Raw genomic sequence first — 10,403 nt, forward strand, 5'->3', positions numbered from 1 at the left:
AGAAGATTGTGCTATATTTTTATCATCAGTAATTTCTAGCATTTGCCATTACTGAAATAATGACCAAGTTGTTTTTATTCTTCTTTTCTGACTCAGGATATTGCAGACAGTAAAATTATAAGTTTGGCCTTAGTGACTCTTCCTACTGAGAAAGAAAACTGGATTGTAGCAGGAACCCAGTCTGGTTCTCTGTGGGCAGTTAACACAGAAGATGAAACAAGAAGGCATCGTCTGCAGAAAATGTCAGATTCTGTCACTTGTTTATACTGTAATTCTCTTTCAAAGCAAAGGTATAAATGAATTATAAATGTTTTGGGTTACATTTTGAAAATTCTGCTAAACTGAGGTGTTCAGAAAACGACATCCGTACACATTGCACTTTTCTTCTGACAACTGCTTATTTTACCTGTGTTTCCACTTAATTTTGCACCCAGTGCAACTCAGGACTACATTCATGATCATAGGGGTTGTGTTTGCTTTTAGTGTTTAATTGAATACTTGAAATTCTAGAGACTTCTCATTTTAATTTTTCTTACCTGATTAAGGCACTTCTAGAATTAATTATTTTATTTTATTTCAGCAAACAGAAGAATTTCTTCCTGGTAGGCACAGCTGATGGCAAACTGGCAGTTTTTGAAGACAGAGCAGTAAAGGTAGACAACTTTGCTGTCTGTTCTACAGAGTGTTATCAGTAATATCTAAAGCAAGAGTAGCTTTATTTCATGCCATTTATTTTTAATTGCTTCTCTAAAACTAAAATTAACTTTCTATTGCAGTCTGAGAGGAACTGCACACTTTACAATAACTGCTATAAACAAAAGAGTTAAGAGGTGGAAAATTCCTTTGAAAGGCCTGGCAAACTGTCTAGAGACTGACATTACTGGTTGTTGTTAAGAATATTCTAACAGTTTTGACCTCCTTTATTTATTGCTGTAATAGCTCCTTTTCCCTCTCATTTAGTAAATTTTTGTATAACAGCTATGTTCAAAAATAAAATATGGTTTAGGTTTTCTGTAGATCAGAGTTCTGCTCACAGAACAGATGAAGAAATGCTGGGGGCTGTTTATATCATCTGGCACCTGAAGGTTTAGTTCCTGACCATATGCATTTAGAGCAGTTATGGAGTTGCAGTGCATTTCAGAATTAGAATATGGTCCAGTGTAGGATGTCTTCAAAGACACAGAAGTGTCTTTCCAGCCAGTCTTTGAATTGTGCCAGGGGTTGCAGAAAGTGTCAGTCCCTGCTCTGGCCTGTTTCTGCTCTCAGGCTGTCTCCTATGGGACATCCATGATGGGAATATGGTGCTTTTCTGGAAATGTTCTGGGCCATCAGAAAATCTGGATGAGTAAATTTCATTAGCAGGCTGTGTGGCCTTGTTTTAACAGCATTCTGAGTGTCTGCATCCTCCTTGCTTCTAATGCAGAATATATTTTTTCTTGCAGTGTAAGGGTGCTACACCTTTGAAGATACTGACTATAGGAAATGTTAGCACACCCCTGATGTGCTTAAATGAATCCTCATGCTTCTCTGAAAAAAATGTAATCTGGGGAGGCTGTGGAACAAAAATCATTGCCTTAACCAGTGACTTCTCTGTTCAAAAGCTCATTGAAACAAAGACAAGTCAACTGTAAGTTTTTGATTTTTATAAGTGATGTTATTTGGCTCATTTGTTTTCATCAAAGGTTTCTGACAGTACTTTGATGTAATCTTTTGTTCTAGAGCTCATTCTTTGAGTTTGGTTGTTTTTCTTCTTTTCTTTCCATAATGCAGATGGAGTACCAGAAAGTAATGTTGAAAGTATTTGTTACTGCTTTTAAGCAAGTAAATACATTTTACTCCATAAAGTATTGATGAAGTCAATATCTATACAACTGATCAGTTCTCTTCTCCATTTGGTCTAGTCCAGGCCCTGTTTACTTTACTTAGAATTACACATACATATTTATCATAGTATTTGTCCTTCCATGTTTGTCAGTATGATATGTGTGCATATCCTTGCCCTATATATATTTAATCATGTCTGATTGCTGAATTCTCACTATTTAGAAATTATTGACTGAGGATTTGGGAGTGTTTGAGGTAATTCTCACATGGACAAATTCTACTCTGAAATTAAGGGGAGTTTTTCCTGAGCAGGGAAAAACAGTGTTTGATGAGAAAGATTTATTAATTGACTTTGAGCATTAATGTGCCACCAAGGATGTCAGCAGCCTAACTCTGTTACTATGAGAATTTATGTTGAACTGTAGGAAGATTAAAGCAAAGCCTTTCAGTTGTATCTTAGCCTAATTTGATTTTAAGGCTGAATGATTCTGCAAGAGTCAGAGAGAAACTAATCCCACTTGAAGTAGTGAAGTTTTTCTACTAGGTATTTTCTATGTATCTGACTGGAGTTCTTCTCTCTTCTAGGTTCTGTCATAATGCTTACAGTGATGCAAACATTATTTCAATAGCAATAGACAAATCCATCTACTTGGCCAAGAAAAACAGCCATTTTGTGGAAATCTGGGACAAGAAGACAGAAAAACTTTCTGAATTAATTGACTGTGCACATTTTCTTAAGTAAGTGGTTTATTTCAGATTTTTGGCCTGGTCGATAGGAAGGGGAATATCAGATTGCCTTCTCTAGCTTGGTACCCTAACCTGCCAGAAGTCAGGCATTTATCCAGTTTGTTGGATTTCCTATCCTGTCTTTTGGCCCAGAACCTCAGAATATTCCATGCAGAATCCCACTTTTTAAAGACCCTTACTGTATTTCCCCAATTTCTCTATGATGTCAAGAAGGTTCGTTTAGCTCAAGAAAGAAGAAAGTCTTTTGCTGTCCTTCAGGTCCTAAGGCTAATCCATTTACTTCCTGCATCCCCTGAACAAGAATGTTTTTACAGTGCACAAATGCAGTAAGAAATCAGATTTTTATTAACTGTGGCAACTTTTTCATTTGCATTTAAATTGTTCCTCTGCCTTAGCATGCCGTATCCATTTATTTTTATGGTGAGGTTAGGAGCAGGTGTAGGTGTGCTTTGCTGTGCCATTAACCTCCTGCAGACGGGGGGAGAACTGAGAAGTGTTCCTGCCTTCTATTTAAAGGTTTTCTGAAGCAGACCAGATGGCTCTTTGGAGTCCAGTAGTTTTCATTCCAGTTTGTTTGCATGAGAATTTTGTGTTTGGCTTGGTGAATGATTGCTTAAAAGTCTGGTATCAGAGTGTCATTTTAGTAGGTGCAGAATAGGTGCCACCAAATTCCAATGCAAATTCTTTCCATACTTATAGGAACAAAGTAGAAAAATTAAATAAGGAATCAAAACACAAACTGGCTTATTCTGGAAGAGTGAAGACCATTTGCCTGCAGAAGAATACTGCACTGTGGATAGGGACAGGAGGAGGACATATCTTGCTGCTTGATTTGTCAACACGTCGTCCCGTCCGAGTTATAGACAAGTTCTGTGATTCTGTTCGAGTCATGATAACAGCTCAGCTGGGTAAGTAAAACCTTCAGGTGGTGAGTACTTTGGAATCACTGCTAAGTTTAGGCTTGCTCTGTACTGCTTGTTGTGGTGTTCCAGGAGCAGATTAGCATTATCCAGGATTTGTTCATTCATTCTACTCCACGGCTGTCCTCTTCCATCAGTGTCAGACTCTGGGGTGTAAACTGAACACCAGTAGGCTGAATACCTGTGCCCACATAAATCAGCAGCTCTTCCCTGGCTTATCACTGGTCTGCAGGTGAACTCCCCACCTTACCTGCATCCCTGTGCTGTGCTTCAGCAGAGCTCTCACCATCCTCTGTCTCGTGTCACTTTGTCTTCTCTTACATGTGTCTGCCTTTGTTCTTTCTCCATCTCAAGTGTTACACTTACAGCTTCTCTCTCTGTAGACTGTATTGGATTTTAATCATTTTTCTTTGGTTATTGGCTTATTTTCATTGCTTATTGGCTAGTTTTCTTCTCCCAGCCTCATTCAGGAATAGTTCTTTTAGATTTGGGTCACGGGCAGATCACAGCAGAGCTGGTAAAGTGCTACACACCTGGACTTGGGGTGTGGACTTGTACAGATGTGCTGCTGCTGTCATCAGGGACAGTTGTTTTGAGCTGCTGTAGGCAGACAGGAGTTGTGAGGTTTCAGTGGTGACCACCAACAGCCACAGGAATGCAGCTGAGGAAGGGAGGAAGGGACACTCCTTGGCTGTTGAAACTTCCTTCACCTGTGCACTGTCCTGCACCTTTCCCAAAAGTAATGAAAGCCGTACAAACTCAAGTTTGTGGTACTGCTGTGATGAATACAGTCAAAATACACGTAGTTCAAAAAGTACTTTGTGGCACAATATGTGGATTCCCATCACTTTCCACTGTCTTTTGGAAAAAACTCTGGAGTTTCCCTGTCAGTGTTACTTAAAGTGTGTTTGCTGTCCAAAAAAACCCAAACAAGCTAACACTGAAGCTGTTGTGAATTCAGCAGCACGCTGTAATTCTGCTAGCAGATATCACAGTTGCAGGCTGTGGATGTTTTCTCCTTACCATCAGGAACTTATTATGTGAGCTGTTTCTTCCTTTCTGGCACCAGAAGAATCCATAGACTACAGTCAGGTCATAGTGCTGGCAACGTTGTATAAGTCAAATGTACCTCACCTTCCTCTGACTTTCCTTTGCCTGGAACAGCAAGTGTTACAGTCTGGTCAGAGCCCAGCTGGTAATGGTGCCAGCTATAGCAGGCATTATCATTCCATCTGATGGCTACAATGTTAGTATCTTAAAAGGACATTTTATTTTCAGCATTTTATAAAAAATAGTTGCCATGAAAACATAATAATTTTTGCCTTGCTGCTGTCATTGATTGGGAAAATACATTGTATAGAATAGTGTGATTTTAAAAGCCTTGAGGCTCAGTCACATCAACATTTCTAATCAGAATTTTATTTATAGAAAAATTAATATTGAGGAGTTTAGCTGCATTTGCACAAATCTCAAGAACAGCAAATAAGATTGATATATGCAGTTTGATGTGTAGTTTTTTCTTTTGATCATTTTTTGCAGCAATTATTTATAAGGGCTAGGTTTTTTTTCCTAAATTCAAGGTCTTGGTTTCTACTGGAATCCCTGAAAATGGCACTGAGGCTGCTGAGCAGTTTTTCAACAGTACCACATTGCTTATATGAAATAAGAGAAGATAGAGGGAAATAGTTTTTATAATATTTGTGTGAAATAGTTTCATTTAAGGTTAAAACATGTAATGTCAAGCAGAGGTAAATATTTCAGGAAAAAGAGATTGCCAGACTTTGAGACATTAATTTTATCTAGATGAATATGGAAATACAATGTTGTTTTCCAACTCTGTCACATAACACATTTGTGTTCAATAGGCATGAGACTTACCATAGAGAATAATTTAGATGTAAATCTGTAGTTTATTTTGCAAGTGCAAATTTAGATTTCTATTTAGTAAGACAGGACCTAGGTCTAAATAAGAAACATTATACTTAAGTTCCAATTACTTTTGTAAGGAATATGGATAGGACTGGCTATAGAAAAAAATAAAATTTATGAAAAATCTGAGCACGGAGCATGAGTATGGTTCCCACCATCCCTCATCAACTATAACCAGATTTACATCACTCTCAGAGGAGAATATAGTGCTGACCTCAGGCAGGAAAAACCTCTCTCTACCTTGCAGAGGTCCCAGGCATGTTAAAAAACTTCCCAACTGCAGCTTTCACAGCTAAGCCATATTCCAGTCTATTTATGCCCCAGGAGCTGCTCCCCTGCTCATGTTTGCCCTGGGAGCGTCTGGCTCCGTGCTTGAAGCTGCAGTGGGGTGGCTGCATGGGGAGGCTGCTCCTTCCCTGGCCTGCTCCTCTCCAGGCACCCAGGCTGGGCCCTGGATTCCTCTGCTGGCTGAAAGACAAGGGCTCTCCTCCCTCATGTGCTGCCAGTAGGAACAGGGAGCTGCTGTGGCAGGAGAACACGTGACAGCTTCTGTCTATCTTTGCAAGACATTTATAGACATGTCTTGTTGGAAATAAGCAGGAAGTTGATACTGAAACACTGGCACATTCTGTTTATCCTTTTGTGATCCAACCACTCCTGTCTTACAGGGGTTTTTTGTGTTATTCAGTAGGCACCTTCTTATGATCTATCCCCTATTTCCACTTCCTATCCATATGCCATCATAAGTTTAAAACTTTTAGTTCATAATTTTTACTCAGTTTTTTGTCATATTTGGTTGGTTTGGTTTTTTTCATAACTGAACTGGTATGTTTTGCTGTGCACTGGGACTTCACTTGCAGCCTGTCCTTTTGCTGTGACATCTGTTTCCTGTGACTGTACCACCTCTGCCTGTGCTGTATAATAGGGTGCTTTGTTCTTGGGCTTGTTCAGCAGGCTGGTTGGCTGATCCTGTGCTTATGCCTTGGAACCCTGATAAACCCTGACATTAAATGGAGATGGGAACTGTATTGTCTTTGTGTCTGGGTTTTCATGGTTAATGATTTTGAATAAAGGGTCTGATTGATTGAACTCTGCTTTCTGTCCTCTTATGCTCTTATGCCTTGATGCCATTTACTCTTTCTGTCCTTATATTACAAAATTCACATTGAAATTAAGATTTGACATTTTATTTCTTTGAAAAAGGGAGTCTCAAGAATGTGGTCCTTGTTTTGGGATATTGCTATAAAAGTGACACTGAAGACAACAAATATCACAAAGGTATCTGAATTGTGTTTTACTAACTTGTATTATTAGTGGAGGAGACACTATTGTGCTTGACTACTCACTGAGAGTGAAGAGTTGATCATCATTTGACAAAATTTTATTGAAACACTACTATTAAATAGTTTTTGTTTTCTTTTGCTTATCTGGGCTCATACAAACTGAAAGTAACTTCCAAAAATGTATCTGAGGAATCCACTATTTGAAGAATATAATACAATTTGTTGCAAAACTGTATTTGGAGAGTAAATGTCATTGTCTAATTGGAGAATGGATTATCAAATGGATTTCCAGAGGTGTTTGTGCTAGGTCAGGAATCCCCAGTGTTTTCATGAGTGATATGAATGAAAGAATAATGAATGTACTTGTTAGTTTTGCAGACAACTCACAGCTAAGACAAGCTCCCCAGAGGGCAGGATTAGAACTCAAAGTGACCCTGACAAATAGAACTAATGGTCTGGAAGGAAATAGGATACAATTCTGTAAGGACAAATGCAAGACCTTTTATTTAATTAGGAATTATCTGCTGCACCAGCATGAGGAAATGATCAGCTTAAACAGCAGTGCTGCAGAAAATGGGTCAGAATTGATCAGAGGCTGGTCATGAATCAGCTCTGTCACGTGGGTGCAGATGAGGCAAACACCACTCTCACACCATGAAAGTGGTGTCTATAAGACATGAGCTAATTCTTACACTCTGCTGAGTGCTAATATGGCCTCTGCTGGAGGAGCCTAACCATTCATTGCTGAATGATCTGGACTATCAGGAATAGTCCAGAGGAGACAAATGCAACCTGTGAGAAAATGTCGCAGGGAGTTAAATTGGCTAATATAAATAAAGCTTAGAGAGGACATGATAATAGGCTTCAAATATGTAAATGAAGAGCAAGAGAATAAAGACTTCTACATATTCCCTGTGGGTAGGATAAGCACTTAACAGGTTTCTGTTACAGCAAGGGAGATTTCGGTCAGACATCAGTAAAAGCTTCCTGACAATTAGCAAAGTGCTGGAAGATAGAAGATCTGCATCTTTAGATTTTTCTAAGAACAGTTAAAGTTGATGCTCTGATCAATGTCCTTCTTCATCTTTATCTCATCCCAGTTTCAGTGACCCCTAAAAATGTGGCAATGACAGTAAAAAGTTAAGGAGGGCAAGTGTAGATGAGCTGACTGAAATGAGTCAAGCTTTAGAGCATTGGGTTTACATTGTGGTATTCCCCAATTCCTGTAACCATAAGAACATTTATTGGCTTGTTAGCATTTTTATTTTATTTAAGAGTGACATTAGTTACAGAGAAGAATCAGAGACTCCAGAATCCTTGGGGCCTTAGTTTGTAAGCCTCAGCTCATGTAAGTGTTCTCAGTTGTCGCTATTCCACTAAAAACAGTGTGAATTCTTCATGAACAAAGAGTTGTTTGCATGAATGCAGACTGAAGAAGTGACCTTTTTCCAGTATATTCACTAGCTTATGAAATCAGTTTTTATTTTACAGTGAATGGGGTTTGAGTCTCAAAGGCATTTAGGGTATATCTGGTTGGAAAGACAGAGATGAAATTTTAGCAGCACCTCAGTATTGGCATTAGCTGTAGCTCAGGTCAGTTCCTTAAGGCCCACGGGCACCAGAAATGTTTTTTTCAAGTACTTTTAAATGGGATACTCTTAATTTAGGAACTAGAATGCAAATCACTGTGCAAGTACAAACAACTTGTAACACAGAACTGCATCACTTCACACACAAAGTGTCATGGAATTTGTCTTCTGGGTCCTAAAGATAAATTTACCCAATGCTTCGTTGGGTGAATTTATGAGTAATTGAGAACAAGCAGATAAGCAAAATAATTTCTATTTGTGCAATAACTCATCTCTGTTGCAGTTTTCAAATTTTCTTTTTTTTTCTCCAGAGTTACAATCCTGTGTGTCAGTGTGGGACATTAACCTGCCCCATGAAGTGCAAAACCTGAAAAAACACATAGAAATGAGACAGGAATTAGCAGAAAAAATGAAGAGCTTTCCTTTGGACTGAAAAGTCACCCTGCAAGTGCCCTTTTTTTTCTAGTCTTCTATCCTAACATACTGTGCAATATTTACAGCTTCTTCCTGTTGTTTTTTACCTAAAGCAGGAAGAAAATTACCATGAGAGTATTCATAGGATGACAAGAAGAAAGAAGTTACTTTTAATATTTGAAAGGACAGAAAACTGTTGGGAATTTCTGATTCTAAAATGCTATCATGGATCTGTTGTTTACCTGTGAAGTTCTGCTCTCTGCAACTATGGCTCAACTTAAGTATGACATTGTTCATCCACTTTTTGATCCCAGTTAAACTGGGAATAAGCCAGGAGACTATAAATGGCTCTAATTTGCTTAATTATCTCTATGAGTTGACACTTTAATAAGAAGCAAAATTTAAGCCTCTGTGTGTTTACTGCAGTTTGCATGTATGAATTTGCTCCTATGATTCATGGTTTAGTAATGTCAGAGCTTGTGATCCTATGAAAAAACATCAGCTTTTATCTAACAGCAGCGTTTAAAGGAATATGTAATTACTACATTACTCTTTAGAAACAACAGGCAGAATTGTCTGTGGTTCTTTCATGAATAATTGACTTTTTTTTTTCATTATGACCAGAAAAACCCTATTGTGCTCCTCTAATAGAATAGCTCTGGAGGAAGCACACGGTGAGGCTTGGGCAGGTGGGTGTCCTCGTGCAGCGCTGCAGTCGGCCTGCTCCGGGGAGATGCAGTCACACCACTGGGCTGGGAGCACTGCCAGGCACAAAGCTCCCTTGTGCAGCTCTGGGAAGAGAGAAGAGCAAGCACGGGGTCAATGCTCTGATCGAAATGCTGCTATGACTTGTTCTTAGTCCAACTCGCTTGTTTGCTTACCTCAGTCTAAAAACAGGGAAACTTTTGCTTTGGTTTTCCTAACATGCAAAGTTTCCACTTCTTCATTCTTGTTGGAATTTATGTTGTTTTGGGGGATAATCAGGGGAACCTTGAGGAGTGTAAGAACTGGCTGCCTCTTCCAAATTTGTTTCCACACATCATCATTCAAGAGTCACTTTTTGCTGCTTTCTGGCTGTAAGTCCAAGCTGCTGCTTACAGCCCACACTGACCTGCTCTAAGGAAGTGCCTTATTTCTGTCCTCCTAAAGACAGACACTGTTTTCTTTTTTGATACCAGAAGAATCCACAGGGTGCTCCCAAAAACCTCAGGGAGTGGAGCATCCAGAGCCATTCCTGAGTCTACGGAGCTGAACAAGGTTGAGCAACCAAAAAGTTCTCAGTTTTTTGTTTTTTTTGTTTTTTTTTGTTTTTTTTGTTTTTCTGGGGTTTTTTTGTGGTTTTTTTGGGGGTTTTTTTTGTTTGTGGGTTTTTTGGGTTTTTTTTTAATTACATACTGGGACAACAGCATTACTTGTGTCCAACTCTAGCATTGTTCTATTTTCTGCCAGTTGTGGAATGCATACTCAGGATTCTTATCAGATATGCATCCCTGTTTCTATGAATTCTTGTAATCTGTGTACTGAGAAAACTTTGCTATTTATATGGGATTTTATAACTCAGAAAATATATATTATGTTAGAATGAATATGGTTTTTTTTTAAAAGAAAAGAATATATGCATTGTGATTAAGTTTATTTGTAAGTCATTTTGAAATGCAAGCCTAAACATTTCTATTAAAACTGTGCTTTGTTAATAA

General features: G+C 38.6%; 1 protein-coding gene across 1 annotated transcript in view; it reads left to right on the plus strand.

The window, feature by feature from the left end:
• Positions 1 to 10,403, plus strand: part of LRRK2 (leucine rich repeat kinase 2) — a 64,091-nt gene extending 53,688 nt beyond the window's left edge. Inside the window, exons 45-51 of the mRNA XM_054631402.2 lie at positions 97 to 290; positions 581 to 653; positions 1,443 to 1,627; positions 2,410 to 2,562; positions 3,271 to 3,479; positions 6,624 to 6,698; positions 8,604 to 10,403. Of these exons, the coding sequence (XP_054487377.2) occupies positions 97 to 290; positions 581 to 653; positions 1,443 to 1,627; positions 2,410 to 2,562; positions 3,271 to 3,479; positions 6,624 to 6,698; positions 8,604 to 8,725 (1,011 nt within the window). The 3' untranslated portion in view covers positions 8,726 to 10,403. The remainder of the gene's footprint in view (positions 1 to 96; positions 291 to 580; positions 654 to 1,442; positions 1,628 to 2,409; positions 2,563 to 3,270; positions 3,480 to 6,623; positions 6,699 to 8,603) is intronic.

The sequence above is a fragment of the Agelaius phoeniceus genome, chromosome 5 (genome assembly GCF_051311805.1).
Source record: "Agelaius phoeniceus isolate bAgePho1 chromosome 5, bAgePho1.hap1, whole genome shotgun sequence".
Taxonomy (NCBI): Eukaryota; Metazoa; Chordata; class Aves; order Passeriformes; family Icteridae; genus Agelaius; species Agelaius phoeniceus.